The sequence below is a fragment of the Staurois parvus genome, unplaced genomic scaffold (assembly GCF_062004578.1).
Source record: "Staurois parvus isolate SC_StPar_1 unplaced genomic scaffold, SC_StPar_1.0 ptg000058l, whole genome shotgun sequence".
Classification (NCBI taxonomy): Eukaryota; Metazoa; Chordata; class Amphibia; order Anura; family Ranidae; genus Staurois; species Staurois parvus.
In genome coordinates, this window is record NW_028317854.1 from 6,391,913 (window position 1) to 6,408,061 (window position 16,149).

Consider the following 16,149-nt stretch of genomic DNA (forward strand, 5'->3'; position numbering starts at 1 on the left):
ACTGATCATCAGGGCACACTGATCATCAGTGCCCTGATGATCAGTGTACATGTCCCCTCCGCGAAAAGCCGATTACCGTGACAGCTCAAGAGGAGAGAAATGCCGATAACCGGCATTTCCGTGTTTACATGTGATCAGCTGTGATTGGACACAACTGATCACATGACCGAGCCGACATCTTCTGCTCTTTCCGTAATCCGCTGTGTCCGAGGGACACAGCGCACCAGCGATCGCCGCGCTGCGTGCTCCCTGAGCCGTGCATGCGCGGTGAGAATGGAAGGACGTCATATGATGTCCTATCAGAACGAGAGAACCACCTTGCGCCTGTTATTGTACTATATGGCGGGCGGAAGGTGGTTAAAGAAATGATCTTGCTTAGGGGTCAGTCAGGGCATGTCTCAGGTTACCATGGCAATGGGCCCCACCCCCTCTACACTGGCCCTGCACAGGCAGCATGGCTTTTTCCTCTGGTGGGCACGGAGCGTGGAAGAGAGGGAGAGCACCATGCCCGTGGAGACAGGGAGGGGGGGCCACAGGAGGGGAGCCTTCATGTGGCGAATCCACATGTAGGCCCAACGGGGAGGCAGACTTGCTGGCACTCAGCCAGAGGGGGAGGATACCACCTCAGCAGGGGGCAGACTCCTGGAAGTAGCGGAGTGAGGGGATTCTGGGGGGGGGGGTGGCAAGCAGCAAACGAGGGAGGGAGGAGTCTATCTCTGTGACAGAGGCAGGGGTGGACTGACAACTCATGGGGCCCCCGGGCAATAGGGGATCATGGGCCCCTGTGTCCTTGCCCAATCTCAAAAAAGCCTATGAAAAAGGTACCAGGGGCATCTCATGGGGCCCCCTACTGACCCCGGGCAGTGCCCGAGTTTCCAAATGGTCAGTCCGCCCCTGGACAGAGGGCAACATAAAAATATCTGGTTTGATGGATTTGGTAGGAATTCTCAATGAATTCTCAAGATGCTCATCATGTATTTTGGTCCTAATTTTGCCCTTTGGGTATTTAAAATAGTCGCCCACAAATATAGGTGCTGCTGAAAACTGACATGAATAAGGCATGATTGTGAAGACTGGAATATTTATCTTTGGGAAGATAACACCTATAAAAAGTCTTGTTTCATGTGTTTGCTAAGTGTAAATGCATTTTTACAAAACATTCCCCCAAAAATCTATATTTTTAAGTAAGTTTACGATTTTGTGTTGGGCCACATTCATAGCTGTGCTGGGCAGCATGCAGCCCGTTAGCTGCAGGTTAGACACCCCTGATTTACATAACTGATTCTATTTCTCTGAAATGTTTAGAAACCCAGTAAGATGATAAATAAACCAATCAATTGTGGAAACAAAAGCTTGTAAGGGCATGGACATAGACAAATGTGGACATGTTTGTGACAAGATTGCCAAGATGTTGTATCTATTTATTATTTTATTTATTTATTTCAGGTACTTATATAGCGCTGTCAGTTTTATGCAGCATTTACTTAACCCTCAAGGGGTGTACAATCTAAGTTCCCTAACTCACATTCATACATACACATACTAGGGACAATTTAGACAGGATCCAATTCACCTACCAGCATGTCTTTGGATTGTGGGAGGAAACTGAAGTACCCAGAGGAAACTCACACAGGCACAGGGAGAACATGCAAACTCCAGGCAGGTGGTGACATGGTTGGGATTCGAACCAACGACCCTAGTACTGCCAGGCGGAAGAGCTAACCATTTAGCCACTGTGCTGCCCAACACACAAGAATTACTACATTATTACTGGAATATGAATGATTTTTCCAACTTTAGAATGGTTCAGGTCATAGGTGGAAAACACAAAGCTGCGGAGGACCATAACAAAGAAGTCCATGGTATGTAATTTTCTCATGTCTACTGTATGTTAGTTAATCTCCCTACATACATAACTATGGTAGATTTGCCCTACATTTTTCTGGTTGGTAAATGTCCAGCCAGAAATTGTCGGATTCTTCTCTAAACAGGATGCAGCATTTTGTCATCTTTAAAATGACAGCAATAAAGACAACTGATGTTCAATATAGTACTGTAAGTACAATTTGTCCTTGCAGGCAGCAGATTTATGTTGATATTTGTGTGCAAATGTCTTTTTATCTTTAGGGCAGGATCACACCATGCCAGGGGCGGACTGACCATTTGGAAACTTGGGCACTGCCCGAAGGCCCGGGGTCAGTAGGGGGCCCCATGAGATGCCCCTGGTACCTTTTTCGTAGACTTTTTTAAGTTTGGGAAAGGACACAGGGGCCCCATAATCCCCTATTGCCCGGGGGGCCCCATGAGTTGTCAGTCCGCCCCTGCACCATGCCCATTGGGTTGGTGTGCAGAAATATGCAGCTTGACAAACACGGTGTGAACAAGATTGTGTTTTCTTACTTTAAAGAGTGGCTTCATGAGTATTAGTTTCATTATCCCTATTCTTAGGAAAGCAATGAACCTTGCAGATTGAGACTTGTTCAGAATGGGAATGTGTCATTCCACTGCTTCAAGCACAGGGCTTGCCCTGACACACAGGGATGCATGAAACAAGCTGAATTTGTCTTTAACACTTGGAGCTACATTCTAAACCTACCAAAAGCTGCAGACTAGAATTTCATTATCACCTATATAAATAATTTCAACAGATAGGCAGCTAAAAAAATAGAAGTGATACTCCCAATTTCGAACTTTACTTTAAAACTGAAAATAATTTACAGTATAATTATCCCTCAGACTTTTAGGATGAGTGCTTAATTCATAAAAACAACTGTAATTTAATGGAAAGAAGATTTAAAACAACTGTGCTTCAATTCACATACTGATATTGGACACCGAATACATTCTTTCAAAAGATAAAATTCTATAAAAAATTATTTGCACTTAGTGAAACAAAAATCAAAAAGAGTGCTGCTCCCAAAAAAGTCGAATAATAACCTTATAAAAATCTAAATGTACACTTGGTGCGCATCTCTACATTTATAGCTAGTATTTCTATAAATGCAGAGATGCGCACTAAGTGTACGTTTAAATATTGTAAATGCATGCAATTTGGAGAATTCTATGCTGTATTTTTTATGATGAATTTCTCTGAAATCCAGTTATGCTGGATCTGGAACCAGTAGGTGATGTGCAGCCATTTTGCATTCCATCAACTATAGGGGCCCATTTTTAACACTCTGTCTATGTTAATATGCATTTTTCTAGGATTGATGCATATTTTGTTGAAGCACCCTGTTGATTTGAATGAGCCCCTATTGCTTCTGTGTATTAAAAAGTAACATCAAAAAGAACAGGAGAGCGCAAACGCCTAGTGCATTACCAACGATGTATTGCTCACAAAACATAGATGCCAAATGGATACTCACAGACATGGAAAGCAAAATCGCATTAAAACCCGCAAGATACCTCAGTAAGGGGAATCACTTGTGTCCATGCAACCTAGATGGACTGGCAACTGACGTGTTTCGGAGCCGTACCCCCTTCCTCAGAGCTATGCTAACTGGGTTAGCATAGCTTTGAGTTTTTTAGGCCCCTTTCTTGAAGCATCCCATACTGAATAACATGCTGGTTTTCATTCATATTACAGGTGGCACAGAAGAATGCTGTTCCCTTGTTGTTCAAATACCAGCCCATATGCCTGGTCTGCTGTTGGATCAACAACTGTTGGAGTGAAATTAAATTAGCTTTTCATCCAGTATGTTAACTCTAAGTTTGGCTAACCCCTCACCTGTCAGGTTTCTATGGTAGTGAATCCTTGCAGAAAGCAACTCAGGGTTTTCCAGGATGCGGAGTCTAAGCCCCAGCCTACTTTATCACCAGGGCCCCTGATGGTGGGGATGGACTAGCAGTAAACTGGGACCAGTTTCCAGCCCACAAGTACGCTCAGTTGAAAATGCGGAAACCACTCCCATACAGATGGCAGGAGACAGAAGAGGATCCAGTAAATGAGCCAAAGTCAGGGCGGGTGGCAGGCATGCAAAAATGGAAGATGCAGCCAGGATTAGTACATGGGTAGCCAGGCACAGAGTACAAGTAATATAAGGCAGAAAGGGAGCACAGAGAACTAGGAAGTTGCTCAAGCAACAAGGGCTGCGCAGAGCATGTGTGTGTATATATAGGGAAGCAGACTGGGAGGCAGGCCAGGAGGTGATAGAAGGGAAAGGGATATAAATCCACAGTACAGCAAGCAATAGGTGAACACAGAAGCCAGCAGCACATGTGAATTGAATCACATATCTAGCAGAACCACAGCAGCAAGGAGGTAAGTATTTCACAAACAGAAAACTGCAGGCTAGACTTTTGATAGTCTGTTGTGATATTAAGATAATAAGGATTGGGCCATATTGGCCTTCCCCGAGAATGGGTCACTGTTTCACACACATATTTTCCGGCTGGCTATATAGAAACTCTTCAACTGGATCTAGAAGGTTGTCACTAGTAACAGTGGATCCTCTATGTCACTACTAATAGATATATGTCCTTTACTACTGCTCACTGCTTAGCTGTCTGGAACTTGGCCATGTGGCTTCTAGCTTGTGGCCCTTTAGATTTCCTTTCTTGCATCAGCTGACAGTCAGACAGATTTCCAAAAGTAATATGGAGTCAAGTAATTAAATCAAGTTTAAGGTCAGGACAAGGCCCTAAGAAAAGAAAGAGAAATCATGTTTCACATGACAGCTTTCCAGAATGCTGACTGAGTCACAGAAACCTCTTCTCAGTTACAGCATAAGTGCCCTAAGCCAGACTTAAATCCAGCACCAAATGATGTCCCTGACATTTGGAAACAATTGACACTTAGGGGTTTATTTACTAAAACTGGTGCAGCTCTGCATAGAAATCAATCAGCTTGCAGGTTTTATTGCCAAAGCGTAATTGAACAAGATGACGTTAGACACTGATTGGATATCATGGACAGCTGCATCAGATTCTGAGTGCTCCAGTTTTAGTAACTCTACCCCTTAGTAATTCAGCTCAACTTTGCTTTCACTAAAAATTAACAAAAAAACATACATTGATGCAAAATAAGCTATTTTATGAAAGAAAGTAGGTCTAAACTCAATCACTAAAATGTCATATAAGCTTTACCATGTAATTTCAATAGTTGCATTACATCTGTTTAAATCTGCAGCTTTCCAGGGGTGACCAAGGGCAGACTGACCATTCGGGTACTTGGGCACTGCACGAGGGCCCGGGGTCAGTAGAGGGCCCCATGAGATGCTCCTGGTACCTTTCATAGGCTTTTTTGGGTGTGGTTTGAGTGTGGATGAGGACACAGGGGCCCCATGATCCCCTATTGCCCGGGGGCCCCATGAGTTGTCAGTCCACCCTTGGTGGTGACCCTACTATTAAGGTTGTTAGCTGGACAATTTTGGGCAATTTTAATTATAGGGTGACAATTGTCTCCCAACTGTGGTCCAGCATTGTCAACCAGTTATACAGCACAAACAACACCTGTTATCTTTCTTGCTGCCGTATGCTTGTACTGGCTCTAGATATATCCATTGTGCTTAATGTAAGATGCTGAATACACAGTTATAAATAACTTAAAATAAGTTAACAATAATCTTAAAATAAATTGAAAGTTATAGATTTGGGGAATTCTTTAACAGTCTCGATCTGGTTGCAGACACAGTGTAATTACCTTTTAATGAAAGCATTTGCATTCCATTTATGGCTTTGCATTTATTCCCTTAAATGTTACTCTAACATGAGCTGCTAATGAGCCATAAAATGGAAGCTAATATTTGATGGTAAACGGGAAATATCATCTGTGCGTGTTAACTGCAGTCTAATTTAATGTCTCTAAAATCCAATGAATAATTGAGAACGTCTGCTTCATGCAGAGCCAATTACTCATTTGAAGACACATTTACTGTTACTGTTCAACATGGATTTCCATATTTGATCATAATAAATAATTTTAATTTTCTGTAAGATACATGTATGCCGAGTTATTACCTTAATGAGAAGTTTGGATAAATTAGATGCATGAATGAGTGATTAATAGTTACCTGTTCATTTAAAATGGCATATTAAACTTTCATTTATAAAAACAAATAGAAATTCTTTTATGGGCAATTTTTGTGAAAGGGCCATTGATGAAAAAAACAGAAGTACCAGAAATTAGTTTTTTCTCTTGTAATTGCACTTCATCAAGGATGTTATGTAGCACACTTTAAGAGCCCTGAATATCAGAGAGCACTGATATGAAAATTGCTCTCTACACCATGCAGGACAAACTGCTGGCAGGCTGGATGTAAAGAAAGCAAAGTTACTCTCTCATGGGTTTGTTTCTGGCAATTCTCAAACCACAGGCTTTAAAGTGGAACTTTAGATGAGAAATCCTAAATTTGCAAGCAGAACGTTTTTTATTCTTCTGCCGGGATTATTACCTTATTCCTTGCAAACTACACTGTATCTGGCATATGTTGGGTACTGGGATTAAATAATTTCGATATGCATCTACGTGAATTATGTTATCCCAGCCTGGTCAGTTGAGGTGGTTGAAGAATATGAACCCCAAAGAAACCAGCAAAAGATGTTGGCGGTGAGAGCTTGTGGACTTTGCATCACTGGAGTGGAGGTGAGTATAGTTACTCTTTAATAAGTTATATTTGCAACGTTGTCTGGTATGCCTGGATACATTTAAAGATGGAAAAAGTAAAGCTATCCTTTAAATTAGGTGAATGTGGACATGGTTACTCTCTCACTTACTAAGTGTAGTGCTACCCCCGTAAGGGCCACTAAATATTGCTTGTCCTCTTGTGCTGCCCTGACTCTAGGAACTTCCCAGACCTTCTGACACTCTAGGTTTTTAAATTATGTTTACCCCTTTAAATTGACCACAGACACAATGTAAGCTGAACACAGCAAACCTCTGTATTGACCAAGGAAAACAATGGATTCAAAGGTGTCACTCAGCCAAACCCTGAGACAGTATCCAAGGCTGGTATGACGGAACACCAGGTAATTAGGTACTTTAAGACAACGAAAGTAAACAGTTATGAACAATAACACTGGAATATGCAAAGAATGGTAGGTACCAAATAGTTAAATGTACTCAGATGACTCCCTGGTGGAAGGGGGGGGGAGGTACCACTAGAGAGGGGCTTGACTGCTGGGAATCCAATGGTGAAGGGTTAAGTTCAATCTGTGGCAGCTCACACCCTGCAGGTATGGAGATAAGGGTTGTCCAAGTGTTAGGCCTGAACACAGTCTTCGATCGGCATCCAGAACTAAGCGATTAACCACTTGCCGACCGCGCATAGCCGAATGACGGCTTCACCGCGGCCGGCCAGTTCTGAGTGGACGTCATATGACGTCCTCCCAGAACGCGCTCTCCTGCGCGCCCCAGGGGGCGCGCACCCGGCGATCTCCGTGATCGCTGTGTCCTACGGACACAGCTGATCACGAGATGTGGTGAAAGGCCGATCCCACCGGCCTTTTACCACGTGATCAGCGGTGTCCAATGACACGCTGATCACAGGAAAATGCAAGTGCCGGTTCTCGGCTGCACTTTCCTCACGCTGTCAGATCGTGAGGAAAGTACTGCCGAGAACCGGCAGTTGTCAGAGCGGGGATCGGCACCGATCATCAGGGCACTGATGATCAGTGCCCTGATGATCGGTGCCCAGCAGTGACCCCCGCAAGTTCCGATCAGCTGTGCGCCCACTAGCCCCGCCCACCCATTCCCAGCAGTGCCCCCACCTGTGCCCAGCAGTGCCCCCACCTGTGCCCAGCAGTGCCCCCACCTGTGCCACTCTGCAGTGCCACCTACCTGTGCCCAGCAGTGCCACCTACATGTGCCCAGCAGTGCCACCCACCTGTGCCCACCCACCTGTGCCCACCAGCGCCACCCACCTGTGCCCACCAGTGCCACCCACCTGTGCCCACCCACCAGTGCTGTCCACCAGTGCCACCCACCAGTGCCACCCACCAGTGCTGCCAGTCAGTGCCACCAGTCAGTGCCCAGGGGTTGTGCCAGTCAGTGCCGCCAGTCAGTGCCCAGAAGTGATGCCAGTCAGTGCCGTCTATCAGTACCCATCATCAGTGTCACCTATCAGTGCCGCCTATCAGTGCTGCATATCAGTGCCGCCTATCCGTGACCCCTAATTAGTGCTGTCTATCAGTGCCGCCTATCCGTGCCACCTCATTAGTACTGCCTATCAGTGCCCTTTAGTGCTGCCTATCAGTGCCCATCAGTGCCGCCTATCAGTGCCCATCAGTGCCGCCTCATCAACGCAAATCAGTGAAGGAGAAAAAATACCTGTTTGAAAAATTTTATAAAAGAAACAAATAAACTTTTTTTTTTTTTTCAAATTTTTTGCACTTTTTTTAATTTATAGCGCAAAAAGTAAAGCGCCCAGTGGCGATTAAATACCACCAAAAGAAAGCTCTATTTGTGAGAAAAAAATGATCAAAATTTCATATTAGTACAATGTTGCATGACCACGCAATTGTCAATCAAAGTGCGGCAGCGCTGAAAGCTGAAAATTGGCCTGGTAAGGAAGGGGGTATAAGTGCCTGGTAGGCAAGTGGTTAAAGACCGCTGATCAGTCAGTTCTCAGTATTCAGTCTGCAGTGAGTCTGGGACTGTCAGTCACCTCACTGGTGTGCTGAGCTGTAGAGGTGGCAGGATCGGCTGGATTTGGCTCTCAGCCCACACTAAGAAGCTTAGCCAGCTGCCGGTCCAGGCATCTGGGTGGATCTCCACTTTAAATTTGGGATCTTTTTAGAGCCTGACTGGCTGAGTGACATCAACCGACGGTGGGCTCTAGCCCGCTTTTGGCTGAAAACAGGTCACAGGAGTGCAGAACGAAGTGCACTCCTGTGATCCATAGGAGAAGTAGGCCCAAAATAGCTTTGGCCAGTCTTCTCCTTTTAATGCTCATGTCAGAAAAATGTGATTTCAGTTTTTGACAATGCCATGAATGTTGCTGGCAGAGAGGCTAGTTTGGGTATTTCCGTAACTGATCTCCTGGGATTTTCATGCACAGCAATCTCGAGTCTACTTGGAATTGTGTGGGAAGCAAAAAATATCCAGTGGCAGCAGTTCTGCAGATGGAATTGCCACGTTGATGTAATCAGAAAAGAATAGCCTGGCTGTAAACCAGAAAAACATCTCAGACTGTACGAGTTGAACCCTGAGGTGGAGCCAAGAACAGGAAGCTGAGGCTGCAGTGGGCGCTGGCTCACTAAAACTGGAAAGCTGAAGGCTGAAAAAGCTCACCACATCTAAATGCAATAAAATACCCTAAAGATGGTTTGAAAAGAAGATTTGCAGGATGAATGTACAGCTGCCAAATCTGCAGAAATTGCATGATGCAATCATGTCAACATGGATCAGAATCTCAAAGGAATGTTTGTGAATTGTGAAATACATGGCACAAAGAATTGAGAGCAAATGAAGGCCCTACCCAGTATTAGCATAAAATTCCTAATAAATTGCTCTTTGAATGTACTTTCTGTAAGTGCACAACCATCTATTGGCTACAGGTGACGAACACAGCACATTATAGGACAGGCAGTAAGGGATGCCATGTTTTAATATAGATTTTTCTATGACGTAAACCTGCCAGCCATTGCATAAAGAGCAGTTGAAGTAGCAACAGAGGAGTATAATTTTTTTTAAATATTGCTGTATTTGAGTTACTGTTAGAAGTACACAGAGAAGGCTGTTATTTCTCTGAAATTGTAGTTCTTTTATTAAGAATGTTTAGATGCAATAACTGCTTCTTGCACTTCTTTAATATATGTCTTTTTTTTGCTAGGTTAAAAAACAAATTCTGGATGAAGAAATAATTTGTTCTCCAGAGGCATCTGTTCTTCTGGCCTCCTATGCTGTGCAAGCTAAGGTAAGACCATAAAAAATACAACAATGCTAAATGTTCTTATAAAATTGTATTGCTTCCAGGAAATGCCAAACTTAACCCTCATTAAATAAAAAAAGAGTGATCAAATTAAATAAAAAAATCATGGGCTTATGTAAGAACGTGGTTGTTAGGAATACATTAGAACTGTGTAGTCTTATTTATTTAAAGGATAAGTCCACCTTTTGGCCAAAAATAGTAAATGCACATTTTTTGCAGGTAAATAAATGTGCACATATTATTTTTGTTCAAAGGAGCCTGTAAAGCATTTCACCAGAGTTCAGTAGATCGCTGATGCCATGCAGGTCTCCTGCAGACATGTCAGAATATTGGCCGAGCAGATATTCTGACAGGAAGCTTCCATGAATTACGACGGCGCTCCACAGCACCATGATAGTTCATTGAAAACTACAAGCCCACAGCCACTGAGGTTGTCGGGACTTGCAGGTCATTCATTTATGGAAGTCCTTGAATGAATGACGCAACCGCATGGGCGGAACCCAGTGCTGATGGGCGTGGCTGCAGCTATGGGAACATGTTACATGTTCCACCCTAAAAATTAACAGCCTATTTGCATCATATACTGTATGTAATTTTTTATTTTGTTCATATTTTAGAAAATTGTACACACTGAGGCAACTGTTTGGGGTGATACTTTTTTGTTTGAGCATAACTGTGACCAAAAGCTTGGTCTATAATGAAATAGTTTGATGAGTTTGGGGAAAAGGAACTTGTGTGGCTAGCACAGAGACCTGACCCTAGTCATATTGACCACCTTTGCAATTTTATGGAATGCCGATTGCCAGGTCTTCTCATCGAACATCCTTACCAGAGCCAAAAGAGTGTAGGGGCCAATTCATAATAGTGCCCATGATGTCCAACAAGCTTATACAGTTGGAAGAAAAAGTATGTGAACCCCTTGGGATTACGTGGAGTTTTGCATGAATTGGGCATAAAATGTGCTCTGAATGTCATCTAAGTCACAACAATAGAAGAACACAGTCTGCTGAACATAATACTACACAAACATTAGATGTTGCCATGGTTTAATTGCACATAACATGTAAACATTCACAGTGCAGGGAGGAAAAAGTATGTGAGGCCCTTGCTTAATGACTTCTCCCAGAGCTAATTGGAGCCAGGAGTGAGCCGACCTTGACTCCAATCAGTGTGATGATATTGGATGTGTTGCTGACAGCTGTCCTGCCCTTAAAAAACACACACCTGTTTTGGGTTTACTGGTTTCAAGAAGCACTGTCTGATGTGAATCATGCCTCACAGAAAAGAGCTCTCAGAAGACTTACAATCAAGAATTGTTGACTTGCATGAAGCTGGAAAGGGTTACAAAAGTATCTCCAAAAGCCTTGATGTTCATGTGTCCACAGTAAGACAGACTGTCTACAAATGGAGAAAGTTTAGCACTGTTGCTACTCTCCTTAGGCGTGGTCGTCCTGTAAAAATGACTGCAAGAGCACAGCACAGAATGCTGCATGAGGTAAAGAAGAATCCCAGAGTGTCAGCTAAAGACCTACAGAAATCTCTGGCACATGCTAACATTTTGGTTGACACATCTACAATAAGGAAAACATTAAACAAGAATGGAGTACATGGGAGGACACCACGGAGGAAGCCATTGCTGTCCAAAAAGAATATTGCAGCACGTTTGAAGTTTGCAAAAGAGCACCTGGATGTTCCACAGCACTACTGGCAAAATATACTGTGGACAGATGAAACCAAGATTGAGTTGTTTGGGAAGAACACACAACACTATGTGTGGAGAAAAAAAGGCACAGCACACCAACATCAAAACCTCATCCCCACTGTAAAACATGGCGGAGGGAGCATCATGGTTTGGGCTGCTTTTCTGCCTCAGGGCCTGGATGGATTGTTGTCATTGATGGGAAAATGAATTCCAGAGTTTATCAAGACATTTTGCAGGAAAACGTATGACCATCTGTCCGCCAACTGAAGCTCCGCAGAGGATGGGTGATGCAACAGGACAATGACCCAAAGCATACAAGTAATTCAACAAAACAATGGCTGCAACAGCACAGAATACGCCTTCTGGAGTGGCCCAGTCAGAGTCCTGACCTCAACCCGATTGAAATGCTGTGGCATGACCTTAAGAGAGCGATTCACACCAGACATCCCAAGAATATTGCTACACTGAAACAGTTTTGTGAAGAGGACTGGTCCAAAATTACTCCAGATCGTTGTGCAGGTCTGATCTGCAACTACAGGAAACATTTGGTTGAGGTTATTGCTGCCAAAGGAGGGTCAACCAATTATTAAGTCCAAAGGTTCACATTCTTTTTCCTCCCTGCACTGTGAATGTTTACGTTATGTGCAATTAAACCATGGCAACATCTAATGTTTGTGTAGTATTATGTTCAGCAGACTGTGTTCTTCTATTGTTGTGACTTAGATGACGTTCAGAGCACATTTTATGCCCAATTCATGCAAAACTCCACGTAATCCCAAGGGGTTCACATACTTTTTCTTGCAACTGTATGTGATAGATGTTCACACACTTATACCCATGTATATTATATCAAAGTCCTCCTACACCTGGGGAGCAAATGAAAAAGAAAGCTTAATGCTTCTTATTACCAGGGTTAGGTTTTCATGGTCCTCTCTATCTTGAAACAGTAGCTTGATGCTAATAGACCTACAGGCAGATATCAATATTGCTGATGTCACTGGTACCCTTAAGGAAATGGCAGTCTAGGGGCTTGGCTGATATGTTCAGATATCTTTTATCTACTAGTCATTCCATTGCACATGGAAATATTAGCATTAATCATTCATTTTGCATATTTTTTTAAACATTTTTTTACTATGTTCAATAAAAGACTGCTTTTACCAAGTAATTTTTAAACATCTTTTAATATTACAACACACTATTTTTGTTTTTGCAGTATGGTGACTATAACCCTAACATACACCAGCCTGGATTTCTATCTCAAGATGAGTTGTTACCTAAACGAGTATGTATTATATTGTTAAGGTCACTGTACAATTGATCGATAAAATAGTTATAGTCTTTAGTTTGTGATTAAGTATGTGTTTTTGTAGGTTCTGCAGCAATATCAGATGACATCGGAAATGTGGCAGGAGAAAATAACAGCTGTGCATGCAGGTCACAGAGGAATTTCTAGGTATGAGTAACATTGATTAACAATGAAAGTATAAGTTCACCTTTTGTAACATGTAACCCATATTCAGGGTGTAACATGTAACAAGTAACATTGCACCAGCCCCCACACCCCCGATCTCCCATTGTGGCAGTTAATGTGTGATCTCCCCGTCACGATCTGAAAAAAATGTGGCTGTATGGGGCTCTGCCCGCTTGGCTGCGTCATCTATTCACATTGTTCTGTGAATTGGTTAACTACTAGTCCCTACAGCCTTTGCAGATGTAGACTTGTAGTTCTCAATGAACTGCCACAGCACACTTGAACGCTGTGGTAGTTCATTCTCTCTTCCTGTCAGTGTGTATCTGCCTGCCCATACAAGGTACAAGCGGACAAATACACTGACAAGTGTGCAGGAGTCCTGCATGGCACCCGCAATCTGCTGATCGTGAGTGCAATGCTTTACAGGTTCCAAGTAAAAAAAAAAAAAATGTAAATTTTATTTACTTGCAAAAAGATGTGCATTTATTATTTTTTTAAAAGGTGAACTTGATCCATTTTAGGAGACAGGCTAAAATGGATCAGGTGGCATTCTATTGTTAGATTCTTTGCACAAGATATTTGGCTGTGTTTCTGCACAATCCCACATACTCTAAATACATAGTTGGACTCAAGGACATATAAGGAATGAGTTTCCCTGATTGGTAATATAGCAGGTGTTTAATAAAAATGTAAGGCAAAAGAATAAACGAATAAGCCAGTGACTAAATGGTTAGCACTTCCACCTGGCAGTACTAAGGTCGTTGGTTCAAATCCCAGCCATGGCACCTCCTGCCTGGAGTTTGCATGTTCTCCCTGTGCCTGTGTGAGTTTCCTCCCACACTCCAAAGACATGCTGGGAGGTTAGTTGGATCCTGTCTAAATTGGCCCTAGTATATGTATGAATGAAAGTTAGGGAGCTTAGATTATACATCCCTTGAGGTTTAGGGACAGATGTGAATGTATAATATATATATGTAAAGGTCTGCGGAAATTGAGGGCACTGTATAAGTACCTGTAATAAATGAATAATAAAATAAATAAGCTAAACAGCAAAAGAAATGGGACAATGGAGCAAACCATAAACAAAATATACATAAACCAAAAAAAAAAAAAATATAAACGTAGTAACTCTATTAGTTTTTATTTTTCAAACTATGTTCAACTTCTGAAAGTACAAATCCTACTGATTCTGATACAAATCTCAAAAATGTGAAAATAAAGGAAAACAACCTTTTGAAAAAGAAAACTAACACAGCCACCAACTCTAAGAATTGGTAATCCATGATATATTACGTTTTGGTTTTTGGATTTAGATATGCTTTAATATAATTCAGATCTTGTTTGTGATTTGTCTGAATACTACACTAATCGGAACAAATAGATTCTTGTTGCAGCATGTTCTATATAATGATCTATACAATGTTCACATTTTGTAGGGATGAAGCAGAGATGAATTATTTAAAAATTGCACAAGACTTGGACATGTATGGTGTGAACTATTTTCCCATCACAGTGAGTAATGCATGTTTCCCTTTTTAAAACAAACATACCCACAAGGCTCATATAAATGACAATGTCTCTAGCTTGTTTGAAAGCTATTTCAAGCAGACTTTAATAAGTTTTTCTCCAGACACTAACCTGCAATATATATACACCGTATTTTTCGCCGTATAAGACGCACCTGACCATAAGACGCACCTAGGTTTTAGAGGCAGAAAACAGGAAAAAAAAATTCTGAACTAATGGACTGCAGACACAGTACAGGAGATGACCAGAGACTGCGGACAGCACAGGGATGACCAGAGACTGCGGACAGCACAGGGATGACCAGAGACTGTGGACAGCACAGGGATGACCAGAGACTGTGGACAGTACAGATGACTGCTGACCTTTGGGGAGGTGGGGAGCGGGTACCTGAATTTGACAGGTACCCGCTCTTACTTCCGCGGAGTTTTTGTTTGATCTTACCTGTTCCTCGATCCAGCCGTGCGCTGTCTTCCCGGCTTCTGTAATGGCGCTCGGCATGACAGCCGGGTGCCCAGTGCGCATGAGCGAGAAGCACTTGCGCTTTGTGATTGGTCCGGCGGCTTCTGGGATCTGTCATGTGTCCCAGGTACCGCCTTACCATTCACAAAAAGCACCGCTTGTTGCGCATGCGCACTCTGCACCCGGCTGTCATGCCCAGTGCCCACACTACAGAAGCCGGGAAGACAGCACGCCGCTGGATAGAGGAACAGGTAAGGTCCGGCTGCAGAGCTGACCGGCCGGCCCGGTATTCTGACACGGCCGTGGTGGAAATACTGGACCGGCCGCTCCATATTCGCTCCATAAGACGCACTGACATTTCCCCCCCATTTTTGGGGAAGAAAAAGTGCATCTTATACGGCGAAAAATACGGTAATTAACGAGCTTCTGAATGTACATTTACTTTTTTTTGTTGAATAGGGTCTTATTGGGTTCTTACAATACATAAATTAGCATGATACAAGATTAGACACAATAAAAAGTAAATCTCCAGTTGTACATGTATAAAACACATACGTAACACATAAGTACACACTGTACCCCTTAGAAACTAGCATGCAAAATATGAGAATGGGATGGCGCAAAATCACCATATGGCTAACCTTGGCTAACTGTACCTGAGTATATTTAGACAAAGAGTAAATGAAGGGACAGCAGAGGAAAGATAGGTTAGAAACAAGAGAAAGAGAGGGAAGGAATAAGGGTTAAAGGAACACGAGAACAGGGGGGGGGTGTCAAGGAAAAGGGTATCTATTGCCTGCTAAGGTCATTCAAAATGAAGATACCTCTAAACCTATCATAACTTAACTTACAGGTAGCCACTTGTTAAAGGTAGGTGGGATTAAATGTTTGATCCAAGGGACCCGAGTTTTGTCAAAGCTATTCTTTCTATCCATTAGTTTTGGTGTAATTTAAAAAAAAAATCATGGCCTACTTAGTTTACATGATGCCACTGCTATAGACCTGACTTCATTAATGCAAATTTAATGCAGAGTGAATTACAGTGTGGGTGTTACTTATAGCAACCTGCAACAACTTAAATTCTCATAGAAAAGGAAAATGGTAAACTCTCACAA

The 16,149-nt window shown here is 42.7% G+C and overlaps 1 protein-coding gene across 1 annotated transcript in view; it reads left to right on the forward strand.

Moving 5' to 3' along the window:
• The window catches only part of LOC149469874 (merlin-like), a 97,645-nt gene that overhangs the window by 42,443 nt on the left and 39,053 nt on the right, over positions 1-16,149 (forward strand). Inside the window, exons 5-8 of the mRNA XM_089668478.1 lie at positions 9,774-9,857; positions 12,791-12,859; positions 12,948-13,030; positions 14,485-14,560. Coding sequence (XP_089524604.1) covers positions 9,774-9,857; positions 12,791-12,859; positions 12,948-13,030; positions 14,485-14,560 — 312 coding nt within the window. The remainder of the gene's footprint in view (positions 1-9,773; positions 9,858-12,790; positions 12,860-12,947; positions 13,031-14,484; positions 14,561-16,149) is intronic.